We start from the raw sequence: 17,550 nt of genomic DNA, 5'->3' as shown, positions 1-17,550 counted from the left end.
AATAATATTTTTATTTTTCTGTAATAATTTATGCCCTATTTAAAAAAAGTTTCCATCTGCATCAGCCAGCTGTGCTTGTGGATCAAATCTTTCCTAAAATGCTGTTTCGGGGTCCATCCAAAATCAGTACAAGGGGCCACAAACGGCCGCTGGCGGCACTTTGGACATGTCTGATTTAAATAGAAAGTACCCCTTGACCACAGCTTCTGTGTTTTTCTGTGAATCAATCCCGTACTCCCAGGACTCAGTCAGTCTCAGCCAATGACTATTTATACTCTGCCAGGTTCTGGCTCTGGTTCTGCTGGAGGTTCCGTCATCTTCCCCAGACGGATAACTGCCTATGGATTTGCTTTGCATTATCTGACTCGAATGTGTCACATTTAGGTGAATTTAAATGTAAATCTGACTGTTTTGTGTTTGACTTGTCTGGAAAAGAGTGTAATTGAACTGGAAATATTACATGTTGTCAGAGCAACATTCAATTGAAGTATTTATACAAATATTAAAAGCATGGTCGGGAATTAAAAAGCAGAACAGGAAAAATGTTTCACACATTTCTGAGTGGGTGCAAATTACAGATATTTTACAATTTCTCAATGCATGAAAAAAAAACAGGTTGGTGATCCATTAAATCACATTCAATGAATGATTTAGTGCATCAATAGAGACAAATACCCATTTGGTGCATAAGGAATAAGGTGTGGTTGAGTTTGACGTAGACAGTAATTCAACAGATGCGCTTTAGTTTATTTACCTCTCTCATCTCTTTGATTTTGGAGCCTCCCTTCCCGATGAGAGAGCCACACTGACTGGCTGGTACGACAAGCCTTAAGGTGACAGGGGGCTTGCTGGTGGCTGGACTGTTACTCATGGAATTGATTATGTCCTGGGGAGAAAGAAAAACAGATCATAATTCATTCTGCAGGAGAAATGTGGCCTCAAACATTCATGATGTTTAATTGCATTAGTAAAAACCAGCCATATAAAGCTGGCCTACTGAAAAATATACGTCCTGGCTCAAATGACTAGAAAAAAAAACATTATTAATTTTCTTAGGCTTTCTAATGTGGAATTGTTTTGGGTGTGCTTGGATTGGGAGCCACGCTTTCATTAAGAAAAAAGTTCTTACAAATTATTTACGAAACAGAACTTAGAGTCACGTTGCCCAGAAAGTTTCAGATATCATCAGTGGAAAAGAAAGCTGAAAGGCAACACATTAAATTAACCTTTTTGCTGATATCTGGGCTGTAATAAATACTTTTCTTATCTAATTATTAGTAGTTTCGGAGATTAGCTTTGGATGTTTTAATTGAATAAACAAGCTAAACTAAACATTTCTGAGTACGATAAATGACTCAAAACTTGTGTGGGCTGTTTGAGTTTGGAAACTCAGCCACTTGAAATTGGCAGTCGTATATTCTCAGTCAACCAGGTATTGACAACCCTGTGTCTATTTAGAAGGTAACTGGAATTCTTGTCTTATTTCTTGAAGACGTTGTACTTCTCAGTTCACTTCTTCGGCTCTAAACATGGTCGGAGGTAACGGACTTGAAAATTGAAGTCCGTCACAACGGATGAAAAGCTGCTCTTGTATTTAAACTATGCGGTGGAGAAACAGATCCAACTGGGTGCAAATCTGGCCTGAAATAAAGTTGTCCTGCCTTGTAGTTGCTTGTCTTCTTGGAGAAGTTTCCCTAAAGTTTCCACTGCTTCCAGTATCGGGATATGGGTGAAAAGGGATGAGACATAAAATGATGCCTGGACACACCAAGGTGTAATCTCTGGTGCCAAGAAATAGGAGAAGTCCAGCTAGGGCAATGTAGACCGATGTATTACCATACACTTTGGGAAGAATGACCCAGCAAGGGTGAATGGGTGTGAAAAGATGCTGAGGGAATTTGCAAATTGAACTTTAGATGCAGAAAACAAGGCATCACCTCCAACAGCATTCGACTCATCTTTTAAATCCAAATCCAAACCAGATCCTTTTGAAGGCTCAGCAAGTTACTAGTGAGAGAAGATAACATGTCCATTCACACAGAACTTTAGCCCTAACCCAGTCATAGAAAAAAGTTTTTGGTTTTTATAAAAAATCTCAAGTATCCAAACATAAAATGACCAGAGAGTAACATAAATGCAAATTCCTTGGATTACAGCATAAAGCCATCCATGCTTCAGGAGGAGTGAATGCTGTTAGTCAAGACTTGATACAATCAACTGGGTTCCCTTAGAGAGGATTTTTTTTTACCAATCGGTGTAATCTCACCCAATTTGTATAATCTGACCCAATCTGTATAATCTGACAGAATTTGACTTTGGAAAGTGCCTTGAGATGACATGTTTCATGAATTGGCGCTATATAAATAAAATTGAATTGAATTTTCCAGTTCCACATTTTCCTGGATCAAAAAGGTCCTAATCTGGGGGTAGGACTTTTAGATTACCTTGGGATGGTTGAGGAGGCTGTTCCATTTTGTCATTTCGATTGAAACATCTTCCAGAACTAAGACAAGGCCAGCTCCATTCTACTTAAGCACTTTAGATTCAATGAAAATAAAAATATTTTTAGTTTGCTTTCTAGAGAAGAATATTTTCTGTGCACTTCCATTACATATTCGTCAATCGCACACTTAAACTATAACAGGTGCTGTCAGGCACAGGTTTCCTCGTTGTTTCTTTCAACTGGCTTAGCTTAAAGGTAAATACATGGCCTGACAATATACAAACAAACTCCAGACTGGTGGATTTGAAAGTGTTTTATATTACTGAAAGCTGCCATCAACAGTGTAAATAATCCATACCTCCTCAAATTTATAGGCAATCATAGCAAAAGCCTTGAAAATGGTGTCTGTTGGTCCAGTGATGGTGACGATTCTCTCTGGACAGTTTCCTTCTGAAATGTTGATTCTTGCTCCGCTCTGAAAGAAACGACATAAACGAAGAAATTAACAAGACCGTAACACAAACTCTTAGCTTTAAGTCTGACAAAAAAGGAGCAAATAAAACAGAAATAACTCTGCTAAGACAGAATGTTCCTGCTCATTTATTCTGCAGCAATGTCTGTGCTGAATTTAATTTATTTTAACAGGGACAGTAAAACAAGACAGTGTTACCTGTGGACACCTGATGCAGCGTACATAGAGCTTCTAGAAGAATGCTAATTTACAGCCCTGGTCCCTGGTCAGGCTTTTCATCCAGGAAAACAAATTTAAAATTTAAAATTGGTTTTGCAAATTCAAAGTTACATATTTATGACCAATATAAAAGTACTATACAATTACAAATCACATTGCAAAGGTAAAATACATAAAAAACACCAAATCCGATTATTAATGTTGACAGTGGTGACGTTCTTTCATTCTGTGAAAATTTTGTTTTTTCTCTTCAAATTTCAAAGTAAACTTTTTATCCACTATGATGTGACACTGGAAATTATCTTGCAATATATTGACAAAAGTGTACAAATGGTGCATACTTTAGAAGTAAAAAGAGTTAAATGAGCTGAACAAGCATGCTCGAGCTATCCTTAGCATGCTAACAGAACTGATAGCATCGCCTCTCATCTAAAAGGCTTCTTTAGGCCTAGACAGGGTTGGAAGTAATAGTCGTAGTCATAACTTTAAGATGTGAAGTTCTCAAGAAAGAAAAGAAGCGGCGTAGTTGTCTACAACCTAAAGGCCTTACCTGACCACCAAGCGTCTTTTTTCAACGTTTTGTGCCATTTTTAACCAAAAATATGTCTGTTAAAAACGAATTAGTGCCCTAGACCACCAATCAGAGCTCAGTATGTTCGCTTTTATCATAAAGTTGGTAAACTCCACGTGGGAGCTGCTAGCTGCCATGTTCAGAAATGTGAGCAACAACACGGAGGATGTTTTAAATGATTTGTTCGATTATATGGAAAAGAAGACCAAACACAGAGGATTCTTCAGAGCTGAAAAAACAAAAACTGTTCTGGTTTCACATATATGTGGCCTTTTTAAAGGTTTTGTTGCTTTAAGACACAAGTTTACTGAGTGTGATTGTTTAATTAATTGCTAAATAATTTACCAGAAAATATAGTAATTTCTTTGTTTTTTTAACATGTTGGACAAGCCAATACAACATTTGTAATGGCGTGAGCCTACCTATGAAAGGGAAGGGTCATGGATTCATACTAGTTTCCATATATGCTTCATCTTTGAAAACATTCATTTGGTGCTAGATATTTTAGCTTTGTTTCTTTTTCTTTCATGGGCAAACATTTCAAAGAACAGCTTGAATTTTTGCTCTTTGTTTTCATTTAAGCTAGCAGTAACACTGCAGCACAGCTAGCTGGTAAATCAAATTAGAAAAGTGGCCATTTAAAACTCACAAGATGTAGGATTGTTTCTGATTCATCAGTATATCTCCCTTCTTGCCAACATATAGTTATTATAACATATTAGGTGTGTTCAGAGACTTTCGGTTTTCAATGATGGGTCTTGCTTGAGTATTGACCACAAATAGCGACTATATTCCCAGTTCCTCAGGTAATCAGTCATGTGCTGCCAGTGTTAAATAATTATACCCTGTTTTGATTTTATGTATATGAATAATTACATGTTAGAGGTGACAATGGGAGCCCATAATCATCCGCAGAAACAAATATAATTGCCATTTGTCTTGCTTCAGCCTCAGCTGCATTTATATCATAATATTTGCTACAGTAAATGTCAATTCTCTTTGCAGAAACTCACCTCTTCGCGCATCTTTTTAACAGTTTCTCCTTTCTGTAAAAGTAAATCAGAGACAAAGCCTCAGAGCATGAATCAACATTTCCCAAGGGAGTTGAGATTCTCTCTAAATGAACAAGGGTACGCACCTTACCGATTATACTCCCCACCTCCTGCAAGAAAAACAGAATTGTAGAGTCTTACACATAAAATATTATATCAGTGTTTACCATATTGTGTGTAATATATGGTATATTTAAAATAATCGTGCATTGGTCGTCCAAAAACAATAACCGCTACAAGTGGCTGCGATGCTCCTAATTAACATCTGCAACAATGCAGATGTTTAATTAAAAAGGCTTATACCCTTAAAGTGTTCTCACTTATTCATGAGCAATGTTTTAAAAATCACTGTTGATGTCTGGAACGCTGGAGATAGGCACCAGCAACCCCCGCGACCCCATGAGGGATAAGCGGTTTGGAAAATGGATGGATGGATGTTGATGTCTGTTAGAGTCTGAAGCCCTGCAATGACTTAACAGTGTCCCTCACATCCAGGGTTTGTCTTACCTTTCCGTGCATGAGGAGGCGGATGGTCAGGGTGACATTCAGCCCACCCTCTGACTGGACTTTGCTGTTCTCCATGCTTGGGGGACGTGGAAATGCCTCTGCCCTTGAATGCCCTCAGAGGATGATGGACTGCAGTGATATTCCAGCCAGCCAGTCACCTGTCGGATCCAACATCACGTAGAAACCCATCAGTGCTGGTCCGTGAACATTTATCAGAACAAACTGAGATGTTTTTAAACATGAAACACATCTTAAATTAGATTCAAGTACAAGTTAAGTAATTTCTACAGTCATTACTGACAGAATGTGAAAGATTAAGACTAATTCAGATAATATTCAAATGTTAGAATGGAAAATTGTCAGAGACCTGTCTGTTGTGTCTTTTAGACAAATGTATTTACTGAAAACGAGGGAATTTCTCCATCACTGATGTTGACATTTAAAGTAAGCCCAATGTCCTTATTTGAATCATTTTAGTATCCACATTTTCTTGTATCCTCCTGGCGTGAGTTTTGTTTTCATTGCAGTGAGAACATGGTTGAAATTGTCATCCTCAGCAGCGCTCTAATTTCTTTCTGCTGCAGGGTACTCTCTTCATTCTCTGTTTTCTGCTTTTATTGGAGCACCACAGCACTAAGCTACAGGTTATAATTTTTTGGACGCTGCGTTATTGTGGCGTTCTCAAACACAAACAGACCGATATTGTTCCAGGAAGAAGAGATGGGGAGAAATTGTGGCGGTACATCAGCTCCTTGGATAATGGTTTATGCAGCAGCTCTCTGGATAATAACAGAGGACATGAATAGCTCCAGATTGGATTGTTTTTTCTGGTATAAGACGTCAAAGAGGGTTTTTTGCACAATGACAATGAGTACCGGATCAATGCCTGCTTTTATATTCCACTTTGCCGTCCATTTTTGAATGGGACAAAACCACTCTAGGATAAGAAGAAGATAATGGATGGGTTGGATCCATTTTTGTCCAGGCAGCTGAAGTTGGTAAGCGAATGTCGGAGGCCAAAAAGAAAAACCAGGACAACTATTTTGCCGGAGACACTCTCCAGCTCATCCTTGGGGATTTTAGTGGGGCCAGGTGAAGAAAGACATCTATTCCATTCAGCAAGTTATGGGAACGCTCCAGGGCCGTTATCCAGCAGAATCAACCTAGATAACCTCCAAAATGAGAAGAAAATTGAAGGCTAAAACCAACTGAGGACTATTTTTCTATGCAAATAACCAATGTCATTCAATTTCATTATTATTAATTGTGTGTGACTGTCTGTATTTGCCATTCTGACGCCAGCATTTTCCCATTGTGGGACAATAAATGATTGTCCTTTCTTATTATGCTTTTACTAATTCCCTGCTAAAACGTGCTAATTAAAGCAGCATATAAAAATCCTATTACAAGTTGTGGACAATTGATTTATTGAGTCACCTTATTGTTGAGTTCTGTAGTAGTTGTAAAACAGACATTGTGCATGGTTCTGGGAATATTTAGGAGGTATTTAAAGATTGCCTGTAGCCAAACTTAATGAACAACTAACCCTTGGGACTTTTTGAGTCACTAAAACGTAACCGGTCCAATCACAAGTGCCGTTGTTAACTAAGGCAGTGAACAGGAAATAGGTGGCATCAGGCTACTAGCTGCCTTATTTATTTACTGAAGAAGGGTGTGGATTTAGGAGGGAGGTGGTTAGTAGATCGAATGTGTCCTACTTATCCAGCTTAGAAGGTCTCATTGGAGCTCTAAGCAGGGTAATACTCGTTAGGTTCAGAGATCTTTAGAAGCCTAGTTTGACCTTTAACCCAAAGAATAGACAAAGGAAGGAGGGGGTTTAGTTCAAGTCCGACAACAACGCCTTCTGCAATGCCTTCTTATGCCACTCTGAGCAGAACCAAAGTGGACCTCTGTCTATTTGGGAAACTCTGCTTCACATTTACAAAGAAAGATCAACTAGAATCAACACAGGAAGCATCAATAAGGTGGATTTTCCAAAATAAGATAAGCGTGATCATAAATAACAAAAGCTAATGACAAACCAAAGGCACCCTGATGTTCCATATACCCTCGTAGCGATTTAAATGGTTCGCATTTGCATAACACTTTATCAAGTCCTGATGACTCCAGAGAACTTTACATTACATTCATTCAGCTGCATCGCGAGCTAAATTGTAGCTTGTAGCCTAAACTGTAACTTCTTACAAGGAATAAATTAGGACATCCCCACATTCACTCAAGAAAGGCTGAAATCTCACACAGGTGTAACACATCAGGTTCACCTGATGAAAACATTTTTACTCCAAAATTTGCAGCAGGTTCATCCTGTTTAAACCCTAAACATTTAGTTTGGTGCTCCTGACTGTTGAGGCGAGAGTGGAAACAATGATAAGATCCAACCAGCGGTCTGGGGCCTTCAGTGTCATGATCTCGGCACTGATGCTGGTCTGATTACTCACTCTACACACCTGCTCAGCTCCGCTCCGTTTCTCATTACCTCTCACCTGATCCACCTGCACCTGCCGGTATATAACCAGCCTTCAGACCAGACATCAGTGCTAAGATCATGACATTCAGAGTCAACATTGTAGCAGTTTATGTTTCTGGGAAGACGTTTACAGAGATCAGCTTTTCCCCTGCATGGAAAAGGTTTCTGCAACTGAAGGATGTTTAAAAGATCTGCCAACACACCCAGGTCTGGTCATCCAGGCAGAGTTACCCAAATGAAAGACGGCAAAGTCCTAAAAGAAGTATCCACAAAAACTAAAAAATGTCATCTCTGGAGCTACAGCAGGAGTTTAAATTTCATGGTAGTTGTGCAAGGATGAATCTCTTTTGAAAACCATGATATCTAAACTAAAGTCTGTCAAAGAGAACCTAGAGAGAGACAAGCGTTTTCTAGAATAATGTACTTTGGAAAGATGAGTTGACAACTGCATCATGTGGGCACCAGAACAGACGACATGTTTGGTATAGATTTCATAAATATCTCATACCCACTGTGAAACATGGAGGGGGGCATGCCATGGTTTGTGTATAAGATAAGAGGGTTCTTTAGGAAAAAATTAGACCATCTGAAAAAATTAAGCAAAAGCCAAATTGGACCCCAAAATATTTCAGTAAATCCAGCAAGGCGTGGCTAAGGATGAGGAAACAGAAAGTCCTGGACCAAATAAAAGCCTAAATCTGGATCTTATTAAAAAAAACTTGAAAAGGTTTGAACATACAAGAAAACTCTCAACAATCTAAAAGCTGAGAATGAGGAGTGAAGCAAATCTTCCTCAGACCGATGTCAGGGACGGCTAGATGGCCACGAGAAGTGTCTCACTGAACAGCAAACAGGCTGAAATCGGACTGGAGCAGACTAACAGAACCGGGTCTGCCAGAAATCTTGTTGAATGGGGCTGAGAGTCGCTGTTAAATGGTAGGCTGCCCTAAATTCTTCCTTCCCTGTCGATAGCTTCCATTTTATTGGTAAAACAAGGGCATTTTTCGTGGTTTACCGATAGTTAACTGCATTTCTATTCCAGAAATAAATTAAAGAATTAGGTTAGATCTGAATAGGTTTCCTTTAAAAGAACTGAATGTTCAGTGGGACGTTATAAATCTTTCATGATTGAACGTATGTTGAGTTTTCAGTTAACATCTCTTTCAGAATTACCTTCCTGAGGCTAAAATAGCATTTATTTTAAGACAGCTTTGAAAAACTACTTTCTTTAGTTTAAAACAGTAAGGGGCTGACTCTGGAGCTTTGCCCACCGTTGAATCTAAGCATGGGCTAATTGGCAGTCCACAGCGGGCCGATATGTTTACCATTCAAGCTCTATTTTACAGCCCATTTTTATGCACATAAGTCCCAACATGTCCATGTTTTCTGGGGAATAATGGTAACAGAAGCAATTATGCAAGCTGCTTTGAGTCAAGGACAGACTCTTTATTCAGATTAGCAGGAAGTGGGTGGGTGGTGGCGAGTGACCTCCAGCACTCAACTCTGGAAAAGTTACAAACGCTTCAGAAGGAAATTCAGCTCACTTATGCAAGTCCATCACAGAAGCCCAAAATCAGTGTCAACTTGAAGAAAAAACAAACAGAAGCACTGAAACCGTTGGATGGCATTTTCCTAATTTTCCGTACTTTATGTATAAATAAAGGGAACACATAACACAATGTAACTCCAAGTGTTTTTGATATATATATATATATATATATATATATATATATATATATATATATATATATATATATATATGGAGCGATGCAGGTTTAATGGAAACTTTTGGAAGCGTCTGAATTTGAAGGAAGTTAAAAAGTAAAAATACAAAAACTCTCCATATTCTGTTTTTTTATCAAATAGAAATCATTTTTGCATTCTTAACAGTATGTATGTGTTTATTCAAAGCAGCCAGTCAAGAGCAAAACTATCAAACTGGCACCAAGCTCTCCTATCAGCAACAGTTAAACGCCGTGAAACAAAAGCCGACATGGAGGACAAAACAAGCTTTCATTCAGTTGTTGGCTTGTAAGACAATGTTCAGAATGAAAGGAGTGATTTTCATCCTCTGGCCTGATTCATGTTTTGTTTGGTGATTATTTGGCGTCTCTGTGGCACTAAATTAATCAGACACTGACGGTCAGCAGCGCCAGGGGAGGTAAAACTGATTTAATATGTGTCATGTTTGTTCCAGGTATAATGATCTTGGCGCTTTTCCCCAAAAATTGGTGGTGCAACTGAATGTGCTAACAAGTTCCTGACTCGAAAAATCACTCAGGTTCTTTTCACACATGGATCTGTTGTTTTCATTAATGTTGGTGTTTTTGAAACAGATCCAAGGGTTCCGACATGTTATACTCTGATCATGAGCAAATTACCAAGCGACATAAATTATTCAGTTCAATTCAATTCAATTAGATTTGTATAGCGGCAATTCACAACACATGTCATCTCAAGGCCCTTTATGAAGTAAAATTCAATAAAATCACACAGTCAGGTTGGTCAGAAAGTTTCCTCTCTAAGGAAACCCAGCAGGTTGCATCAAGTCTCTCCAAGCAGCATTCACTCCTCCTGAAAGAGCGTAGAGCCACAGTGGACAGTCGTCTGCATTGTTGATGGCTTTGCAGCAATCCCTCATACTGAGCATGCATGAAGCGACGGTGGAGAGGAAAACTCCCCTTTAACAGGGAGGAGAACCTCCAGCAGAACCAGAAGCAGGCTCAGTGTGAACGCTCATCTGCCTCCACCCACTGGGGCTTAGAGAAGACAGAGCAGAGACACAGAAAGCACAGTACAAACAATGAAAATTGTAGAACAGTAGGAGAACTAAGCAGAGTGAGAGAAATAGGGCCTGATGTCCTCCAGTAGCCTAAGCCTATAGCAGCATAACTACAGAGATAGCTCAGGGTAACATGAGCCACTCTGACTAGAAGCTTTGTCAAAAAGGAAAGTTTTAAGCCTAGTCTTAAAAGTAGACGGGGTGTCTGCCTCACGGACCAAAACTGGGAGTTGGTTCCACAGGAGAGGAGCCTGATAGCTAAAGGATCTGCCTCCCATTCTACTTTTAGAGACTCTAGAAACCACCAGCAGACCTGCAGTCTGAGAGCGAAGTGCTCTGTTAGGAACATACGGGGTAATCAGAGCTCTGATATATGATGGAGCTTGATTATTAAGGGCTTTTTACATGAGAAGGATAATTTTAATTTATAACACCAAGGTTTCATTCTTAGATTGATGCTGCAACAATTGATAAAACACTCACAATTATTATTTTTTGGTTAAGTGAATGGACACAGACCCAATATTCTGAAGCGTCCTTGTTTGCATTGCCATGCAGGAATCCTCCTATTTCCTGTCTGAAAGGCCACAGGATGCGTTGTTGTCAGAACTCCAAGTTCAAAAAGGAGTGTTCACATTTCCAACAACAGATATTCATTATCAATACAAATTTAATTGCTTTTCCTCTAATAGACCTACTTTAAAAAAATAACTGTTTACTCCCTTTTAAAAGGTAGCAGATAAGTAAGGAACATTGCCACACTGTATTTGTCCACAGACTTTCATAAAAAAAAAAAACAATCAGTAAACAAACAAAAAGAAATCAGTGCACTTAGAAACAAAATGTTTCTGCAAAATCACCAAATAACTAAACTGCAAAAAAAACCCTGACAAAACCAATCCAGCACCCAAAAAAAAAACCAGATCCCACTTGGATGGAATATGGTCAAGCAGACTAAATGACCAGCGTGACAAAAACTGGACATAAGACACAGAAGATGTCTCTTAGGCATCCAAGTATGGGTTTTGCTTTTGATGCACTCCCCTTCTGAACACAGCATGCACACTGGGATCATGGTGTTCAACTGTACCCGGGCAGGGAGCATTACTTTTACTGTCAATTTGAAGGCATTTCATTATTTCGTATTTAAGGATACATTATTGTCCAAAAATCAAAATTCAATTAACCAGATGTGATAAATTAAACAGAAAGTAAGTCATGCTTTCTTGTGGTGCCACCTTTTTTTTTCTTCTTTTTTTTTCCACCAGCATGTTTTAAGTCATGTTTCTCTTTCATTTTCAAACGTCCAGGTTGGGTAAGCATCTGCATAGAACATGAGATTATGAGTTGGTTTCACTCAGATTCTGCCTGTATGATTGGATTGAATTCTCTTTTTCTGTTTCTTTGTAAAGTGCTTAATGTAATATTTATTGTGAATCGGTAAGGATAAATTGAATTGAAATGTGTTGTGTCTCTCAGGCCATCGAAACGAAGCACAGACATGCAAAGGTGTGAAGGCTGTAATGAGATTATAGCTCATATCTTTTTTCCCCAATCCTCTGAAATCCAAACCTGGAGTAAAAGAATCGACCACTGTAATGTCTGAAAGTCATCATCGTGGCTACCCAGTCTTGTTTATTTCCAAATCAAATCTATTAATTAAGCGAATTTAAAATCAGCACGTTTACAAGTACCATTCATACCAAGATAAATAAATTTAAAAATAAAAGCAAGACATCCAACATCCGTATAAATCACTCATAAAATAAAACAAAGATAATCTAAGAGAATATTGACTCACAAGTGTTCCAAAACTACTGAAAAAAATGTTTTTATGTCTCCTCAAAACGGGGGTAAAAAGGCGGAACGTAGGAGGTAAATTGACAAGGAAATTCTGACCAATACGTTGCAACTGTAATTTATTTAGACCCCAATGTGAAAAGGAAGAATTAAACAGCATGGTATGCCCCCTTAAATTCAAATGTGGCTCATGAATTACAAAATGATTATTAAAGAAGAACTAAAACTAGAAACTAAAGTTTTAAACAAATAATGGAAATGCTCTTAAGGCTAAAATAAAGTCAAAATAGATGTTTGTGTTTGTGTGAAACCTCATGTTGCTGTTCTTCCTCCATGAACCTCCTATAATGCGGTTGAATGTAAATTGAACTGAGGCCGTTTATCACCCCCATCAACCAGGGTTAGATGTTCTGCTCTGCTTCTACAGCCTCAATGAGATGTTGACAAGCTGAAGGTAACGAGTCTCCTCAGCTACATGTGACGATGAGGGCTTTTCTGGAGCGGTTTGGGGTCCGAACAGGATCTCTGCCAGTCCCCCACCCCCATGTGTCTCCATGTGCCCCCCAATAAGCTGAAACCTGTCACGTCCAATCAGTTGGCCCGATTAGGGTCCCAGCTAAAATCACAACAACAAGCTGATGCGTGTTTCTATTGTTCTCCTGCCACGCGACATTAGCTGGGAGGATTATTTAGCTTCTTGGTGTCTGCGTTCCCAACATGTCCCCATAATACTCATGCAGTAGACAATCACACCGTAGAAATGGTTGTCAACAAATCACAGATAATGAGATACATTTCTCATCATATTAACAGGAAAAAAGAAGGAATCATTCAGGAACAGCGTAATCACAGTTTTAATGAACATTTACGTCGTTAGGAAAAACACGCAACATCTAATCCTTGTACAGTATTTCAAGGAAATCGTTCTGCTCCAGTTCCTCTCCCTGAAATAACACCATGCATGCAGTCATGCAGCAGTGGCGGCCCGGAACGACATGCTCCACATGAATTTACCGTAATCCATCGCAGCAAAGACATTAAAACAAAGCTGTCAGGTCATTTTCAAAAACGTAGAAAATATTTACCTTTTGTGCAACTCCAACTTTACGAATACCTCCTCAATTCCCAAAAAAAATTCCTAAAATCCCATTTTATCTATCTGTACGACGCGCTGCGATGATGGCGAACAACTGGTCAAGACGTGAGGTCATGCAGGCGATGAATCACGGCTCATGACGTCACAACTTTGCCATGTGATTTTACCAAATTTGGTTGAAGGATAGAGCCGATTGGCTAGTTTCGTCATGTTTTGACCGGTCCGTGAAGCAAATGTTCTGACCCGAAGATGCGTGCCCCAGATTAGGATACCCCTCAGGGTCTGGGGATGTCTGGAGGAAGCCAGCTATGAAAATGGGTTTCAAGTATTCTGCGTGACGTGTCAGCGGATGTCGACTCGCTGTTGATGTCATCTTGTCTACCGCTGGGTTGGTAATGTTAATAAAATGTACAAACTTTACCTCTAATCTTTGGAGTTCACATTAGCTGACAGATGAAAACAAGCAATTCTTTCACATGTAATCTTCAGTTTTTAAATTATATAACATCAGCCAAGCTTTAGATTTTGACTTTTTCTCTCCAGAGACACATTGCTTCCCTGCTCTTTACCGCTCACCAGCTGAGTTTTATAATTTAGACAAAACAACACTCTTAGTTTAGCCAAAAAGAAGCACCTTTCTCAACATATTAATGTATTACTCAGAACACCCAGTGTCTGTGATCTTCTAGGCTTTTGTTGTAATATTCTATTTATGGGAAAGTATAAAATCCATCAAAAAATGTGAGATTCAGCGCTGAATCTTTATTACCTCAAATGAAGAACGAGGAACTGCTTTAATTTAGCAGAGCAGGGATGTGTTTAAAATATATTGAATATTTAAAACACCGAGCAGACAGTTGGTTTTAGTAAAGATGAAACATGTTGGGCAAACGTCTCACATCTGTTAAGTTCTCTAAGGTCAGAGACGAGCAACTCTTCCTCATTAGACCCAGTTTACCTCATTAGCTGGATAGCATGACGCAGCTCCAACGCTGCTTCTGATTTTTTCTGCAAGTTTGAACAGTCCACCAAAACCGGACCCAACCGGGCCAAACCAGACTGCTCACCTGGTCGGACTGCAGTTGTAATAAATGCTTGTTCTGTGTCCCGTAATACATTCATTTGTCTATTTAGAGAAGCTGTGCTAGACTTAGTTCAGTTAGGGACAGCCGGTCATGTGAGCCGTAACTACTGCAGCACCGGTTGGATCTAAATTTCCCTGCGTTGGTTCTGAGGAGATTCTGTTGTGAATGTCAGATTCTCTGGAGTTCTCTGGATGTTTGTATCGTTGACACTTCTTCTTCTCCTGTTTCTAATTCTAATTGTCCTGCCTAAGTTGAGAAACAGATCCCAGAGCTCTGAATTATCCTCTCAAAGTAACCTCCTCCTTGATGAGCGGCAGCTAATTCTTAATAACCTTTAACAGCGACGGACCTCCAGTTTTATCCTAACTCAGCTGAAAGGCAGCGAGCAATTGACAAATAGTTGTTAGATTTGCTATACATAAAATGAGAAGATATCTCTTCTCTTGGTTTTTACCTCCCTGGAAAGGGTTGGAATTAGACTTCCGACAAATTTACTTTATTGATCAACAACTCTTTTTGTTTTGTTAATATTAAACAGTTTCAGAGCAGTTAATTGCTACATTGACCAAACCCGACACAAATCATCATCCATCTCGCCTGGACCTGTTCTGATCACGCAGTTCCTTCATGCTTTCCGGTAGCTACAAGCCAACTGAATGGACACTAATGAACTATGAAATTGCCTGCTTGTATTTCCATGCCTACTGCATGCCGTTGATTTACTGATAAACAAATATGCAATTTGTGCCCGGGTCAGTGTTGACACCGAGACATACTAAGCTTATGGTAATTTGCAGCTTCAACACTTATTTCTTTTTAATTCAGTTCTTTTCTCTCTGATAGTGTTTGTGCTTTTCTGTGTCTGCAGGTCATAGATAGGTGTCTGCTGCAGCCTTTCCAATAGAGACTCTGCATGCAATATAGATAAAATGCTTTGTTCATTTTGTGTTTGGCTGTTGGTGTATCTGTAGCCTGTGCAGAGTACCTCCAAAGCAGACTCAGGCAACAACAGTTTGAGACAAAGTAAATCTTTTAGCTGTAGGTTTTTAGGAACGTGTTGTCATTGCTGTGCCTCACAGAGATGAGGAAAACGGCTGTGGAAAACATCCAATACAGCTCTGTGAGTCAGGCTCCAGGACTAACCCTCTTTAGGACAACCCTGGAAGGGAGGAGCCGTCCTGCTCCAACAAAACTTTCCTCCAAATGCAAATTCCCTCTTTTACCCGCTGGAATCCAAGGACCAGCATGGAGGGAGCAGACGCGCATGATTGTCCGTTTTGCTGACCAAGATGTACAGACACCCCAGAAACCACCTTCTTGTGATATTCGTCTGGGCTTTGCAGGAAAAGCCGACCAAGGACTGAATAAAGCAGCTTTCTCCAGCTGAGCACAGCTGCACTGGAGACCCAGCAGAGGTTTTTCCAGACTGCCTGGAGCCTAAACGAGAACCTTTCCCCAGCTGCAGCCAGAAGAGCCTTCATCAGGCCCGGCCGGAGCCAATGTCTACGCCCGGGTTTGCTAACTTCCCTGAAACAGCAAAGCGCTTTGAAAAGCCAGACAGACGGCTGTCACCAGATCGGGATACATTAAAGGATGAGGTTAGGCAGAGAAACAGGGGAGAGTTAGTTTGGGATGAAGCAATTTGGGTATTGTTTAATTTTCATTGTGTTTTACTGTGTTTTGAAGCTAAAACCTAAAGCTAACACTAACGGGTCGATGAGCCACTTGCTAGCGCTCTTTAGAACTTGATGCTAATGTTTTTTTGGGTTCTGTTTTAAGATTTTTAATACGGCAAATACTTTAACTACTATTTTCTCAAATAATGTTTTATCTCACTCTTTGAGTTGCATCGTGATTGTGAATGGGTTGAAAACATTCCACTTGTTTTTTTTTTTTTTTTTTTTTATCTTTATTTTTTAAATGAGCATCAGTGATACATTAAATGATTTCGATTACAAGAGACATGATACTCATATTTATATTTTAACCCCAATCCCAAGAACATGTTAGACACCAATCCAAACAAACAAACAAAATAAATAAATAAAAAAAAAATAATAATAATAATAAAAAAAATAAATAAAATAAATAAATAAAATTAAATAAAAAATATATATATATATATAAAAAAATAAGAATAAATAAACAAAAATAAACGAATATAAAGATTACATACAAATATATATCCCAGTTTATGCACAAATGAGCGTACATAACAAAAAGGGCAAATATCTCGGCACTCCCGCACCGAGGCTGGTACACATGGGTTCAATCATAAATACAGATACAAACGCAGAATAACTGCCAGGGGATTATTAAGTGGGCACAGTTTTGAGTTTACTTAAGTGTGTCAGTATTGGACCCCAGATAGAGAGAAATTTGTCCTTGGACCCCCTAAGAGTATATTTTATTTTCTCTAAATGTATGAAGTGTGTCAAGTCACTAAACCACAAAGATGCCTTGGGTGGATTTTTGGATTTCCAATGCAATAAAATTCTTCTGCGTGCAAGCAGCGTTGTGAAAGCAATTATATTTCTATGGCCTTCTCTTAATGTTGAATCTCTTCTATCTGTGGCACCGAATATGGCCATAGCTACGTTGGGCTGAAGATTAATACTCAATGCTTCTGACAATGTTTTAAAGATGGTGGACCAGTAGGTTGCCAGGGCTGGGCATGACCAGAACATATGTGTTAAGTCAGCAGGAGTGTTTCGGCACCTGTCACAGTTTGAATCTGTGTTAGGATATATTTTAGCCAGTCTTGCTTTGGAATAGTGAATGCGATGTAGGACCTTAAATTGTATTATGTTTAGCTTGGCACAGAAAGTGCTGTTGTTTACTCTTAGTAAAGCGTTCTCCCAAATGTCCTTTTCCAAGTCCTCCCCCAGCTCAACCACCCAGTCTGCTCTGATCTTATCTAGTGTTGTGTTTTTAAAAGAGGATATGCAATCATAGATTCTGGAGACCAGTCTTTTAGAATTAAACGGCGATTTTAACAGATCATCCAGACCAGAAGGTGATGATATGTATGGAAA

General features: G+C 39.2%; 1 protein-coding gene across 13 annotated transcripts in view; it reads right to left on the bottom strand.

Moving 5' to 3' along the window:
• pcbp3 (poly(rC) binding protein 3) overlaps positions 1 to 17,550 on the bottom strand; it is a 61,518-nt gene that overhangs the window by 25,146 nt on the left and 18,822 nt on the right. For 11 of the 13 annotated variants that reach the window (XM_021307095.2, XM_036139636.1, XM_021307096.2 and 8 more), the window contains exons 3-7: positions 5,265 to 5,422; positions 4,844 to 4,867; positions 4,719 to 4,751; positions 2,802 to 2,918; positions 755 to 886 (exon numbers count right to left, since the gene is read on the bottom strand). In XM_021307095.2, coding sequence (XP_021162770.1) covers positions 755 to 886; positions 2,802 to 2,918; positions 4,719 to 4,751; positions 4,844 to 4,867; positions 5,265 to 5,339 — 381 coding nt within the window. In that variant the 5' untranslated portion in view covers positions 5,340 to 5,422. Of the gene's footprint in view, positions 1 to 754; positions 887 to 2,801; positions 2,919 to 4,718; positions 4,752 to 4,843; positions 4,868 to 5,264; positions 5,423 to 13,419; positions 13,550 to 17,550 lie in introns of those variants that run through there. The other 2 variants (XM_036139631.1, XM_036139635.1) reach the window with 2 other exon arrangements.

Source organism: Fundulus heteroclitus, chromosome 7, assembly GCF_011125445.2.
Source record: "Fundulus heteroclitus isolate FHET01 chromosome 7, MU-UCD_Fhet_4.1, whole genome shotgun sequence".
In the NCBI taxonomy this organism is placed as follows: Eukaryota; Metazoa; Chordata; class Actinopteri; order Cyprinodontiformes; family Fundulidae; genus Fundulus; species Fundulus heteroclitus.
The sequence above is the reverse complement of the archived record's forward strand: the minus strand, read 5'-3'. Positions and strand labels throughout refer to the sequence as shown.